Source organism: Tursiops truncatus, chromosome 9, assembly GCF_011762595.2.
Source record: "Tursiops truncatus isolate mTurTru1 chromosome 9, mTurTru1.mat.Y, whole genome shotgun sequence".
NCBI lineage: Eukaryota > Metazoa > Chordata > Mammalia > Artiodactyla > Delphinidae > Tursiops > Tursiops truncatus.
Window position 1 is genome coordinate 17,698,110 of NC_047042.1, and position 14,596 is coordinate 17,712,705.

At 48.5% G+C, this 14,596-nt stretch overlaps 1 protein-coding gene and 1 long non-coding RNA gene across 12 annotated transcripts in view; one reads left to right on the forward strand and one right to left on the reverse strand.

Moving 5' to 3' along the window:
* ATXN7L1 (ataxin 7 like 1) overlaps window positions 1-14,596 on the forward strand; it is a 360,884-nt gene that overhangs the window by 178,859 nt on the left and 167,429 nt on the right. For 10 of the 11 annotated variants that reach the window (XR_012334179.1, XM_073810165.1, XM_073810164.1 and 7 more), the window contains one exon: window positions 8,804-9,026. Coding sequence is in view for 10 of the 11 variants with exons in the window: in XM_073810165.1 (XP_073666266.1) it covers window positions 8,804-9,026 (223 nt within the window). In the remaining variant the exon portion in view is untranslated. Of the gene's footprint in view, window positions 1-58; window positions 284-8,803; window positions 9,027-14,596 lie in introns of all 11 variants that reach the window. The other variant, XM_073810169.1, reaches the window with a different exon arrangement.
* On the reverse strand, window positions 9,804-13,850 carry LOC141279618 (uncharacterized). Its single transcript, XR_012334204.1, has 3 exons — window positions 13,670-13,850; window positions 11,388-11,509; window positions 9,804-9,935 (listed from the first exon to the last, which is right to left on the reverse strand). It is a non-coding gene; the product is annotated as an uncharacterized lncRNA (long non-coding RNA).

The following is a 14,596-nucleotide window of genomic DNA, read 5'->3' on the forward strand; positions in this document are numbered from 1 at the left end:
CACTGGGGCAGCCACCTTCCATGTGTTATCGATCCTCACATTCTCATTTCTTCAACAGTGAATGTAGTGAGTGCCTACCAAGGCCAGACCCTGGGCTGAATGCCAGGGACGAGAGAAGGCACAAGACATCTGCTCTCCGTGCGTCCAGCGACAGGACGCCTAGACCAGTAAACCAGTGATTACAGCATGGGACCTGTGCTAAGATGGGGGGCCTCAATGTACTATAGGGGTACCTGCCCACTCGTAACCCTATGATGTGGGCATTATTGTTCCCACTGTATAGGTAAGGAAACTGGAGCTCAGGGGGTTAAGTTATTTGCCCAAGTCACAGAGCTAATGAGTGACAGAGCTGGGATTTGAGCCCAGATCTTTCTGATTCCAAAGACAGCAGTGTTTGGTCCACATTTCCAGTGACTCCCGAAGCTTGTGTAGAGCAAGAGAATGACCTCGGGATCTTTTAAAAAATACAGATTTGGGAGCCCTGGCCCTGCTGTCCCAAGAAGAGGAGCCCTGGGCGGCACCAGGAGGTCTCAGGTGGATAGTGGCCTGGGCTCTTTCCCGACATCATACCTCAGGATCCTCCGGCCCTTCCTTGAGGCGTGGACCACGCATGCCTGTGACAGGGCCCAGGGCTTTTCATGTGCGTAGCCCAAGGCACCTGGGTAAAGGCCACTGATGTGGCCTCAAGACAGTCTTGGGAAGATTCGGCCCAGCTGTTCAGGTATTTTAGACATTGGGAATCCCCGTTCTTGTATCTTCCCACCAAAGATACCCCAGCTTTGCCCAGCTTCCGGCTGCCTGCCACTCCTGTCCCTTCAGTGCCCCTGGAGTGGGGATGATGTCAGCTGTGCCATCTTAAGGTGGAATCCAACAGCTTATCGTAAAGCTGGAAGCCACCAGTTTTCATCTTAGCTGTGGTGGTTCTGTTTTTACACTCATGTGACTTGCACAGTGGGTATGTTGGTGGTTGGGGCCGAGGTCACTCTGACGGAGAAGTTAACACCATGCAGGTGGGACTCCTGGTCAACCCCTCCACTACCGTATTGGCTCCAGACACACGGGAATAGCTGGGGCAATAAAAGGCGAGGATGGCAGCTCTGTCCCATGGGGCAGGCAGGCTGTTCACTGGCCTCAGGTCCTCCAGGTGGCAGCCCAACCTTCAGAGGGGACCCTGCTCTCTACTCCCAGGGTGACCAAGTGGTGGCCAGCCAGGACCTGGAGAGTGTGTCCTCTCCCTGAGGGAACCCTCGGGCCGTGGCAGTGTCTGTCTTATCACCACCATTATATTTCGGTGCTTGGCGCATGGTATGTGGCAAAGAGATGCTTTAAAAGATGAGTGAATGAATGAATGAGGTGTGACTTAAACACATGCTTTTCTCTCCTTCCTCCTTTTGTATCCGCACCTGTCTTCTCCCCTTTGGCCTCTCTGGTTAAGGATGTGTCAGTGTTTCTGTTGTTGTTGTTGTTTGTTTTTCTTTTTTCTTGTATGGATTTAAAAAACAACTTTAACAAAAATAGAGACATCCTATATCCTTCCCTTTTCTCCTTTTCTATCTGTGTTATATATTCATATATATATGTTAAATGTTTTACATTTTTATAAAGTAATGATTAGTGTTTGCATATACTGGTGATATTTTTAATTTTCTTGTGAATTTGGGTAGTATTGTCTCACATACACATTTCCTTAGATTGAGATAACCCTCATGCCTGTCATTTTCAGTTGTTTTATCATAGACCAGGTTGGTTATGGTATCTTTTACTATTGTAAGCAATGCTGCTGAGAATATCTTTGAACTTTTCTTGGGGGGGGATATTTCCTTGAGGTCTATTTTCCAGACTAAAATTACCAGGTTACCAGATCAAATGCTTTTTTTTTTTTTAAATAGATTTCTTTTATTTATTTACTTATTTATTTATTTTTTGGCTGTGTTGGGTCTTCGTTGCTGTGCGCAGGCTTTCTCTAGTTGTGGCGAGCGGGGGCTACTCTTCGTTGCGGTGCGAGGGCTTCCCACTGCGGTGGCTTCTCTTGTTGTGGAGCACAAGCTCTAGGCGCGCAGACTTCAGTAGCTGTGGCTCACGGGCTGTAGAGCGCAGGCTCAGTAGTTGTGGCACAGTGGCTTAGTTGCTCCGCGGCATGTGGGATCTTCCCGGACCAGGGCTCGAACCCGTGTCCCCTGCGTTGGCAGGCGGATTCTTAACCACTGCGCCACCAGGGAAGCCCTGTGAATGCGTTTTTTTTTTTGTTTTTTGTTTTTTTTTGCGGTATGCGGGCCTCTCACTGCTGCGGCCTCTCCCGCTGCGGAGCACAGGCTCCGGACGCGCAGGCCCAGCGGCCACGGCTCACGGGCCCAGCTGCTCCGCGGCACATGGGATCCTCCCGGACCGGGGCACGAACCCGTGCCCCCTGCATCGGCAGGCGGACCCCCATCCACTGAGCCACCAGGGAAGCCCTGTGAATGCTTTTTAACCGTTGTCATCAACACGAGGTTGCTCTCCAGAGAACTGTCATCCCTTGGAAGTACCCCCAGCAGTGTGTACATGTGTTTGTTTCCCCGCTGGTCTATATTGCTGGGGGGGGTTTCTCCTTCAGCTAGGTTAAATGTCTAGTGAGGGCATCCTTGGGGGCTGATGGAAATACATCAGGGCCCTGGAAAGTCCCTGGGACTCCCCAAATCCTACCCAGCAGTGGTTGATGCCAGAAATGTATACCTTAGTATAAATAACCAATAGAAGAGCACAGGTGGGGTGGGGGAATGCCTCGGAGAGGGAGATGTAAAAAGCATCCCAAATTATCTAACTTTAGAGCTGTATCCTGGGCCAGCTCTGAAAATGGGAGACGCTTTGTTAGAATCTTCAGACAAGTTGTATTGCTTACGTGTAGAGGAAAGACGGTATCCCAGAGGGTGGCATGGTGGAAAGGGCATTGGCTCTGGGGCCAGGCAGGCCTGGGCTCACCTTCTAACTGCCAAAGTCACCGTGACCTTGGCCTTGTTTCATAATCTTGCTAAGCTTTAATTTCCCCATCTGCAACGAGGAGGCTAACAGTATCCACTTTGGGGGGTTGTTGGGTAGATTGCATGAGCTGGTACGTGTAAAAGTAGCTTGCTCAGTGCCTGGCACATAGTAGGCACCCAAGGAATGCTGCTTCTCTTCCTAACTGAATGAATGGGCACAGAGTGACCAGATGGCCGAGAAACCAACCCAGAGCCTAGGGGGATTTGAGAGCTGAGCCGGCGTGAGCAGTGTAGGCACCTGCCCACAGTGGCTTTTGTCAAAGGGCCCCAGGTGGTGTGTGTTGCCCATCTGGGTAGCCGGTGAAGAGGGGTAAAGAAGAACTAGTATAAGTTAACTGGTGACAGGCACCCGTGCTTGAAGGAACACCTCCCCTGACAGCTTTTTTTTTTAATTAATTAATTTATTTATTTATGGCCGCATTGGGTCTTCATTGCTGCACACGGGCTTTCTCTAGGTGCGCAGGCTTCAGTAGTTGTGGTTCGCAGGCTCTAGAGTGCAGGCTCAATAGTTACGGCACACGGGCTTCGTTGCTCCACGGCATGTGGGATCTTCCCGGACCAGGGCTCGAACCCGTGTCCCCTGCATTGGCAGGCAGATTCTTAACCACTGCACCACCAGGGAAGCCCCTTGACAGCTTTTAAAGAGGCACCGCAGCCCGAGGAGGGAGTGCGCTCCTGGGCAGCTCACAGGCACTCCTGGCACAGGAGCTGCTTGGCACGCCTCTGCCTGCCACTCGCTGCCTGCCTTAGTCACTTGACTTTCCTGTGTCTTCATTTCCTCCCCTGCTGAGGAAAGCTGATTCAATATCCCCCCTCTAACCACCATGGCACTATATTTAGTGCCCAGCTACAACTGTGGCAAATGAGACCACAGCTCAGATGCTACCCCTGCTGTCTCCACTTCCGAGCCTTAACAGACCCTGGACAGGTTTCCGAAATGCAACCTGCCTCAGTTTCCACAGCTGTAAAATGGGGGGATACCTGCCTCACCCCCTCACCAAGTGGTTGCAAGATACAGCTAGCGTGGTTCCTGCATGATTCCCCGGGCCAAGGTGTGTGCTCTGCCCCTCACCTTCCGCCTCCAGTTTACTTTTGGAAGGTCCCTTGGAGTTCAGGGTTGTCCTTTATGGAAAGCATCCTGACCGCAGCTACTAAAGCAGATAGAATCCATTGATAAAATAGAACCCGGCTAATGATTTGCCAAGCACCTGCTCTAAGAGGTGAGGGCTGAAAGAGACTCAGCACTGTCAAATGAGCAAGCCAGGAGCTGGCCTAAGCCCAAGTGAGTTTACACAAGCGTGTCGGGCCACAAGTGACTGTGGTGCGCACACTCTGTTGGGGGCAGGGGCGGGGCGGGGATTGATCCCTTAAACACCATATTGGAAAATTCCCAATGCGTTCTTTCTAAAACTGGTACAGGGAACCACACTGGGTGTTGGCGGCCGGCTCAGCCATTCGTGAGGCATCTGTGCTGAGGTTTTAAATGCAGGACACTGATGCTGTGAGTATAAAAATATCTCAGTGAATAAGCATGGGGGGAGGGGAGGGTTCCGAATTTTTACTGAGATGCAGTGGCCTGAGAACCTGGTGGACTTTTCCCACTGGAGGGTAGTAAGGGGAGAGGATTGTGGAGACACCAGGGCTCCCCACATGGTGTCTGCAAGCCCCCTGCTCAGCTGGCCTCTGGGATTGCACCCTGGAGTCCCTCATGGATGGTTAGGCTGTACACAGTGAAGCGAGTGGTCTTAGAACAGCCAGTGGCTGAGGCCATGCTCTGGATTTCCTGTGATGGAAATGCAAAAAAGTAAAAGGATTTGGTTTTTCCTTTCTTTGGTCATTTCTTTGGGGTTGAGGTCTCAGGCTATGGCTGACTGGTACCTTAAAAGCTGCCACATTAGGTGTTTTTCCCCCTCTCCCTAGGGGAGTCAGGTGCCCTGCTGAAATGCTCGTACTCAATGGGGAGGGGAGGTGCCCAGCAGCCGTCCAGGCTCTCCCTATATGCTGCAGCATCGTCCAGGATTTCAAGGTGGTAGAGCTCAGAGTTAAAGCCACAGGCTCTGAAGACATCCACAAATCTAATGTTTCCTAGCTCCATGAACTTGGTCAACTTGTATCTCTAACCTCAGTTTCTTCATCCGTAGAACAGATATAATAATTGTACCTCTCTTAGGGTATTGTAAGAACTAAATACTAGGTAATTACTAAGGTAATTCAAGTATTTAGTAGAGTTCTTGGCGCATGGGAAAGTCTTAATAAGTTATTATTACTATTGGCCAAAGGACAGAAGGGGTGAGGCCAGAGGTTGCTGATCCAACGTCAATCACCTAGGTTGTTACTGATGTAGTGGACATTTAATTCTGCGTGAATGTCCTGACAGTGATTTTCTGTTTTCACTTAAGTAGGTGAGTGGTACTCACATTCAACATTAGCACAATAGATTGGTTTGGTCTTTCTGTCCCACGATCTGGAAAGAAATGTGTTGCAAAAGCTATAAACTATTGCAACCTTTTTCACTTTGGGAACTACACCTCAAAGAAATCATCTCAAATCACTTTTTAACTAAATTGTAAAAAAAAAAAGAAAGAAAGAAAGAAAGAAAGCCAGACAGTAAGTAGAGAATAGCTAAGAGAATAGCTAAGTAATCTAAAGCATGATGTCAGTGATTAAATATTACCTAACCATTTAAAATGACCAATATATGGGAATTAGAAACATATAAGTGGAATAATATTAGTTGAAAAAGAATAGTCCAAAATATCAATTGATTACTGTTTTGTTAATGCATCCATGTACATGAACAGAGAATGAGAAGATTTGGAGGGAAAGGGTTTTTTTCTCTAAGATTGCTTCAGTCTATAGAATATTTTAATAGTGAGTCAAAAAATAAATGTTCTGGGCTTCCCTGGTGGCGCAGTGGTTGAGAGTCTGCCTGCCGATGCCGGGGACACGGGTTCGTGCCCCAGTCCGGGAGGATCCCGCATGCCGCGGAGAGGCTGGGCCCGTGAGCCATGGCCACTGAGCCTGCGCGTCCGGAGCCTGTGCTCCGCAACGGGAGGGGCCGGCGTACCTTAAAAAAAAAAAGAAGAAGAAGGCTTATCCATTGAGTTAATTTTTCCTGTGAGTTTAGCAGCAGAACGCCTTGGCAGGGTCACTAATCATAATTCTCTGGAGGTGATTTGGGAATCCCTGGTCTGGCCCATTCATTTTGTCCTTAATGTCACGCTTCTTTGTGATTTATCTTTGCTTACTGGTATTATTTTCCACTTTTAGTTTAGCAAAATAAAAACTCTCTTCATTATGAAGGCTTATCTCTCCACCAGAATGGGAGGATACTTCTGCATATCCCTTCCCCCACCCCCTCTGCCACCTTGAGCACATGAGAGCAAATGAGTGAATGAAGTCTGCAGAGCAACCCAAAACAGTAGTGGTAAAAATCAAAGTCTTGTTTTAGTTTTGGAAACTAAAGCCAAAAAAAAAAAAATTGCTGAGCGAGACATTTCTGAAGGGCAGAAAGAACTATGGATTTGAAGTGAGAAGCGTTGGTTCTGAACTCAACCCTGCCACCAACTAGCTTTGCCCTACGGGCTGGTAACCGATAACCTCTCTAAGTAATAACCTCATCCATCAGCAAGCAGATGGGATGAGCTGACTTTTAAGATCCAGTTCTAACCTTCAGTGATTCTAAGTCCTGTGCTTCCGAATTCCCTGGCTTCACATCTTGGTCACAGTACACCCCGTTTCCTGCCTTCCTGAGAAGCAGCTAAGCCCCTGCCCATAGCACAGAGGCCCCATTCCTCTCATAGCCACTGACCTTGACCTTGGCTAGTCACCTCGCCTCTCTGGGTCTTCTTTAGCCAGTCAGTCCTGAGGAGGGTGGCGATGGCTGGCTGCTTCCTGCCTGTGTCAGAGGGGTTGTAAAGACCAGTACAACTTTACAAAGGATGAATTCCCCCAAGGAAGATCCAGCCTGAGTAAAATATTTCAAAACTTGTGCTATAATTATTGCTATGACATTCAGGAATCACAAGAGATGGGAAGTGAAGGATCAGGTGTAAGTATGCCTTGTATTTATGATAATGGAGTAGAAAGAGGCCTTCAAGGCCATCTAGAGACCCACTTCATTTACAGATAAAGGCATGGAAACAGAAAGTTTAAGTGGTGAACTCCAGGCCATAAGCCCAATAACATGGTGTGGCTGGAATTGGAGCCTGGATCTCCTGGCTCCTAGCCCAGGGTTCTCTCTACTACATCAAAACAGAGGCCCTGGAACCAGCTCTTGGTTTTCACATCCTTGAACAGAGTGGCTCTGGGAACTGAGCATGTAGGCAAGGTCTCCTCTGATTCGGTGAAGAAAGATTCCCTGGTAAAGTTATTCAGTGCAGGCAACCTATGAACACTGGTCAGGCAAAAACACCCAGCAATCAGATGATCCTCAAAACTCCACTTTCCCCCGCTCCCCAATTCCCACCTCATCACAGGATCAGAGTCAGTCGGCTTGGAGACAAACTGGCAGCCCATTGGTACCAGGAAGCGCAGAGGAAGCCCAAAGGCTTGTCCCTCATAGCCATAGGCAGTCTGCCTTTCTTTCCAGGGTGCCTGGCCTAGCAGCCAGAAGTGCCTCACTAATGAGAAAAGTAAGACTCGGCTCGGAGTTGGAGGGGGAGTGGGGTCTGCTCTCTCTGCCCCCATCTTCTTTGTTATCACATTCAACCCAGATCTCCAGCTTTGTGATCTCTAGTCCTTCCCATCAGGAGATCTGTTATAATTTCATTTATTTATTCAACACATAGTAATTAGGCACTAACTATATGTGGGGCTTTGTAGTAGGTACGAGGGAACCAGAGCGGACTTAGGATTTCAGAGCATTTGTCTTTTGGGGGTTCAGGATTCCTTCCTGTAATTGTATGCAGAGTTTGGGGGCATTTTTCTTGGGAAGGGTCCTTACCGTTGATCAAATCTGTTCCCCTGTAACAGTTAGGAACCACCGTAGTGGGTGTACACCAGAGCTTTACCTCGTGCACCTACTCTCCTGGTCAGCATTCTTATCCTGCCCATCAAGTCGAGACCACAGGAGCCGAACGAGGGTGAACAAGTGGGGCATGTCTCCCAGGGCGCTGGTATTCTCTTAGAGCCCCAGGAAGGGGCTGCCCACGTCCAGGCCCCAGACCTGTGGATTCTGCCTTCAGCGTTGATGTCCTCCTGCCTGTCCTGACCTGGCACCTGTGGCCCGGGACCTCATTGAACCCTGGAGAGGCCACAGGGGTGTGTGGACAGATGCTAGGCCACCTTCTGGATCTAGAAGACCCTTTCATTCAGCCCTGCTGAATGTCACAAGTCCTTGTGACTTAAGTGTTCCTGCTAGGGGTCAGGTTTGAGAAATTGCAATTTGTTATCTAAAAAGTCCTACCCTCCCCACTGCCCCGAGGGACCATGTGGCCTCTGAGTGGCTGTCTGGGGATGGCTTGGGCTGTGTGGTTCTCTCACTACGTTCCCATGACACCGGGCATCCCCTTTACTAGTCCTGTGGCAGTGGTTTTGCAGGAGGACCGTAATGCCTCCCGCGAGAACGTTAGGGTGAGTTCAACTTGCCACTTGACACAGAAATTCAGAAGGTAATCACTGCTAGTTGGTGGGATATGATGTCAAGCAAACCATAGTCAGAACTGAGGCTTCGGGGACCGACACTGCCAGGTCAGCACTCTCCTCTGCCTGTTATGTACACGCGTATGCATGTGACTCACTTGCTACAGATGATGTGCTGAGTTCTGTTCTTTCTCCCCCTGTAGAGAGAAGACACGGTTCAATGTGTAGACCTTCTCCCTCTCCGGCGTCTCCACCCTCCAATGCCCGGACATCACTAGTACAGGTGAAAACGAAAGCCTGTCTCAGCGGCCATACCTCTGCCAGCAGCTCCTCAAAGCCATTCAAAACGCCCAAAGACAATCTCCTAAGCTCCAACAGCAAGCAGCACACAATCTTTTCAGCGAAGGGATCAAGGGACAAAGCATGGTGAGTGTCGGGCGCCGGCAGCCGCCTGTCCTCGCTGCTTGTCCCTGTCACCGCAGGAAACAGTGTTTACCCAGCGGCTTTGTCCAGGAATTTGGGGAAGTGGGGAGGGAAGGGACAGAAAACCAGAATGATGGGATGAGAAACCTAAGTACCAGGAGAAACAGGGCACCTTAAAGGACTATCTGCCCGACAGGGGACTTCTTTCCGCTCCTGAGAGCTGAGGCAAGTTGTGTCTAAGAAGAGGGTAACAGGGAAATATTGCTGTTATATGGTCACCTCTCAATTTTCCACCCCAGTGAACAGAAGTGTTGGTATAAATCATCAAAAGCACAGCCAGTCTGCCCCTCAGGGAGTGAGGCCCTGGTCCTTCCGCAGGGCCCTAGAAGGCAGGCCCCCCACAGAGCTTCCCATCACAAGCAGCCTGGTCTGCACTCTGTGAAGGAGCTGCCAGCAGAGGCAGGTACTTGGGAGCTGACGACGGAAGGAAGAAAGGAAATCCAAAGGGAATGTCGCTGCCTGTGACATGATGGGGTGGGAGAGGGCTGGTTGCAGGTGACTATGAAAAATCAGAGGCTTTTAATTCTTTTTTTTTTTTTTTTTTAGTTTATTTTTGACTGCGTTGGGTCTTTGTTGCACTGCGTGGGCTTCTCATTGCAGTGGCTTCTCTTGTTGCGGAGCACGGGCGCTAGGCACGCAGGCTCAGTAGTTGTGGCTCCCAAGCTCTAGAGCGCAGGCTCAGTAGTTGTGGCGCACGGGCTTAGTTTCTTCGCGGCATGTGGGATCTTCCCGGAATGGGGCTCGAACCCGTGTCCCCTGCATTGGCAGGCGGATTTTTAATCACTGTGCCATCAGGGAAGCCCTAATTCACTTTTTTATCTCCGTCTTTACCGAGAAGTCAAAAAAGGTTACCTGTGGGATGGACAGATAGGAAACCAAAGTGAAAATGAGGGCAGGAAGCAGAAGATGAGTATCTTCAAATGCCAAGGACCCAACTTGGAACCCTTAGGGACCGGCTTAGTACAGAGCCTCTAGCCTTATCTTGCTGGCCTCGTGGAGGCAGACAAGGGATAAGTGTGGGCTCTGTTCGTTTATATATCTAAAGAGAAAACATCTTCTGTTAATTCATGCTACAGAAGATGTCTTCTTACACTCCTTACGTTTCTTACACTTTCTTACGTTTAATTACACTTACGTTCATAGCTGGGAAAGCTGTGGACTAAAATCATCCATCGATTGGTTTGTCACTGCACAATTTTGATGACTTTGTAAAGAGCTAATTATGCCAGATCAACTAAGGGGCCTCTTGTGACAGAGAGGAGAGGTTTAGACGTGGCTGTCAAGGAGGGGAGGCACCTGTCACGCAGCCAGGGCTCACGGACGAGCTTTGTTCTCTTGAGTGTTAGGATCTCTGTGCTATAAGAGGACACAGCTGGTTAGGGAAGACCTGGCCTGAGAGTGACAGTTGGTGGCCTCTGGGCCTGCCTGCTGGTAGCATGAGTGTCCTTCTTATGGTGACCTCGGAGAGCCCCTGAAAGGTTGTTTGCCGAGGCAGCATCTGGTGTCCTGATGTAAATGCCTCCTGTATCACTGCCTATATACAAATCTCAGGTGGGTGACCTTGGGCAAATGGCTTGATCTTGGTGTGCCTCGGTTTTCCTCACCTGTGAAATGTGGTTACTGATATCTCTAACCCACAGGATTTTTGTGAGGATGAAGTGAACTAATTTTTATAAAAGCAGGAAGCGTGATGTCTGGATCAGGGAACACGTTCAATAAATATTTGATGATAACGTTATTGTTATCATTATTATCACATGTGCCAAAGGACGGAGCTCCTATAAGCAGGAGTACAGGTTGAGAAGCCCAATCTCCTGGAAAAAGTAGGGAAATGGCTCTTCAGACTCAGACTGAAGTTGAAAATGGAAGAGGCTAAAACCGTTTATTCAGAGTCTAGAAATGAGCTGTAGAGCAACTAAATGAAGAAAGCTGGGCAGGGGGCTCATGGGGAGTAAGTCAGAAAGAGACTCGGGGGTCATGGAAGATCATAGCATGAATGCAATAAATGATAACTGATAAACATGGTCCCAGGAGGGTGAGATGCAGCACCAGGAATTCTCCCAGGAGGCAAGGCTTCAAGGGAGACTGCTCAGGTTAGATCATCCTCCATGTTCGGGTCACACCAACTCAACACGCACTTACTAAGCCCTGCTGTGCGCGAGGCCCCTCTTCAGCTAGTGGCAGAAGGTGGTTTTGAAAGAATCTGAAAAAACTAGCCAGGGTCCAAAGAAAAGCAACCAAAAGGATTGCAAGAAGGGAAATAAGCCCTTGTGAAAAAAGGCCTCCAAACACTAGAGCACTGACCTTGTGTGAAGAGCAGAAAGCGCCCGGACAGTTTACCGAACTTCAAGTAGGCAGACATCTAGACGGATCAAGGGAGGCGTAGGCAGACATCTAGACGGATCAAGGGAGGCGTAGGCAGACATCTAGACAGATCAAGGGAGGCGCGCTGGGCGAGGCTGAGCGCCGACTGCAGCAGCCTCCTGCCTGTGTTCTCACCTCTGGTCAGCCCATCCTCCGCCCACCGTCACTGGGGACTCATAGTGGAGGGCTGGGAAGATTTGGTTTGGGGGCTTCCAGGGCCCGCCTCAGTTTAGGGAGCCTTCCCCAAAGGGCGGTGTGGAAGAAGGAACACTGGAGGGGCAAGGAAAGCCAGTTCAGGGCCCAGCTCGGCCACTAACTTTCTGTGTGACCCTGAACAAGTCACTTAACTTCTCTGAGTCTTATTTTCAAGCCTGAATATTTTGTGATTTTTAAGACACCATCCTCAAAAATTCTCCAAGGTTCCTCACTGTCTACTGAATTAAGAGTTAGGATCTCAGCCCTTTATATACTGTAGAATCTATTCCAATGGGTGCACAAAAGGGAAAAAAATAAAAAGCAGAACCAGAGCTGAGTTACCCTTTAAAAGCCAAGCACCTACATCTAGAAGGAGGTGTATCTATAAGGACCCTCTAAAAACTGACTGCAAACCCCCCTAATCCAATCTTGATCATTCAGTAACATCCCATTACTCCAGCTTCCCCACCATGTCTTCCCCTGGTCCCTTTGCCTAAACCATCCATCGTCTTTATTCAACTTAACGTTTAATGAGCACCTGCTATAATACTATGTGCCAGCGCTGTAACAAGCCCTGAAGATATACAGGGCTTGGCACCTATGGCACCTCTGTGCAAGTTAGAAAAAGGCCTGGATACAGCCCTGGACCAGAGTGCACAATTGGCTAATGGTCTTCATGTCTTACTCATTTCCTCAGCCAGGCATCTAGTGCAGTCTGTAACCTGCACAACTGTACACTGTGCCCTTGAATACAAAATTAAATAAGACACACACACTGTCCTAGGGAGTCTGTAAAAAGAGACATAAGCTAACACAGAATACAATGTGATAAGAGCTGAGATATTGGTAGCACAGCAGAAGGGCACCTAACCCAGGCTGAGGACTCAGAAAAGGTTTTTCAGAAGAGGCCGCTCTCGAGCTGAATTTGAAGGATAAATAGGAATAACCTAGACAAAGAAAACTGGATTAGAATGGTAAATCTTATGATTGAGATAGATAGGTAGATTTTTTTTTTAAACACAATTTTAAAAAAAACTTTTTTTTTTTTTTTTAAGAAAATGGGGAGGGTGTTCCAGGCAAGGGGAACAGAACATGCAGAAGTACTTGCTTGTGGGGAGAGGCAGGAGATGAAACTGAGTAGGTGAATGAGGGCCAAGTTACAAAGTTCTGCTGTATGAGCTAAATTCAGGAATTTGGGCTTCACCCTGAAAGTGGCATGGAGCTGTCAGAGGAGCAGTTTTCAATTGTACTAAGACCCCCCGACAGCAGTATAAAGGATGGCATGAGGGGCCACTCAAGAAGCAGCCAGAAGAGTGAGGATGCTTTTGCATAACGCAGGTGGGGCGTGGTGACAGCCTGGAACCAGGCAGCGGTAGTGGACGTGTGTGGAAGGGGCCAAGTGGGAGAGGTACTGAGGAAAACCCCACAGGACTTTGGGGCTGGTTGTATTAGGGCTCGTAATGCAAGGGAAGTGTTTAGGGTAATGTTCCTGGCTTGGACAGCTGGGTGGCTGGTCCTGCCACTTCCTCAAGAGAAGGACAGAAAGGGCCAGCGTCTAGGGTGGAGAGGAGAGGATGAGTTCATCCGGGGAGTCCACGGAGTTTGATGTATCTGAGAAATGCCTACATGGAGATGTCCGCTGGGCATTGAGTGTTTGGCCCCAGAGGTCGGGAGAGAGGCGTGGGCTGGGAATGGAGATTTGAGAGTTGTCAGCGTAGACACAGGCATTGAAGCCGTGATACAGATGGGGATTCCCGGGAAGATATGTGGCTTATTAAGAAGAGCAGGAACCAAGGGCAGGGCCCTGGAGAATGGGGTCCGAAGAGGGGAGGAACCGGAGGAAGCAGGCTTCCTTCCACAGCATCCTGTCCCTTCTCTCCTGGCCCAAACCCTGCCTGCTTCTCACTGCCCATCCCAGGCACCACCTTCTTCTCAAAGCCTTTCTCTCTCATTCTCTTCCTTGTTGCCAGCCACCTGATACACTAGCATCTCCTTTTAATCCCCGCTGCACTTCGTTTTTGCCTCACCTGTGACTCGTTCTGTGGTGCGATGGATTAGACCTCTGTATTCCTTCTGCTCCGTGGTAATTGCGGGGCCTCTCACATGGCAGGTCCTCACACTCAGCAAACACAGTCCCCTTGTCAGTAAATATTTGTTGAATTGAATGAAATGGATCTGACCATTGGAAAGCATCGTAAGATTTCCATTCCTGGAGATGGTTAAGCCTTTATCTAGAATTGTTTAGACTGGCACTGTCCAATCACATGTAATGTGCACCACACATGTAATTTAAAATTTTCTAGTAGCCACGCTGGAAAACGTGATCAGAAACAAGTGAAATTAATTTTGAGCAATATGTTTTATTAAATCTAATATAACCACAGTATTATTTCAATATATAATCAATGAGATAGGTTCTTTTTTTTTTCTTATGTTTCAAAATCCTGTGTGTGTTTTATACTTAACTGCACATCTCAACTTGGATACTAAATTATCCTGGAAATACTTGATCCATACTTAGACTTCATTAAAAAGAAAAAAAACAGCAATTATAAAATAGATTTGCATACTAAGTTGTTCCAAAACATACTTAAAACATTTTCTTATAACTGAATCAAGTACCTATTTTTAAATTGTAATGAATTAAAATTAAATAAAAATTAAAGTTCAGATCCTCAGCCACATCTTACGTGCTCAGTAGCCACACATGGCTAGTGGCTCTTGTATCAGACAGCACAAATCTGGACACCTGGGCCAGGTGAACCCTCTGGTTCTTTGATTCACAGGTGTGTGAAGGTGGCTCCTTGGGTCTCTTTAATGCTGTCCTCCCCTCAGGAGTTGCTAAATTCCAAGGGGGAAGGAACTCTCTGCTTTCTCACATTAGCCTGCTGCTGCCAGGGGTTTGGTGGGGGCAGACCCAGAGGACCCAGTTTGGCCATGTAGAGAATCCCCTG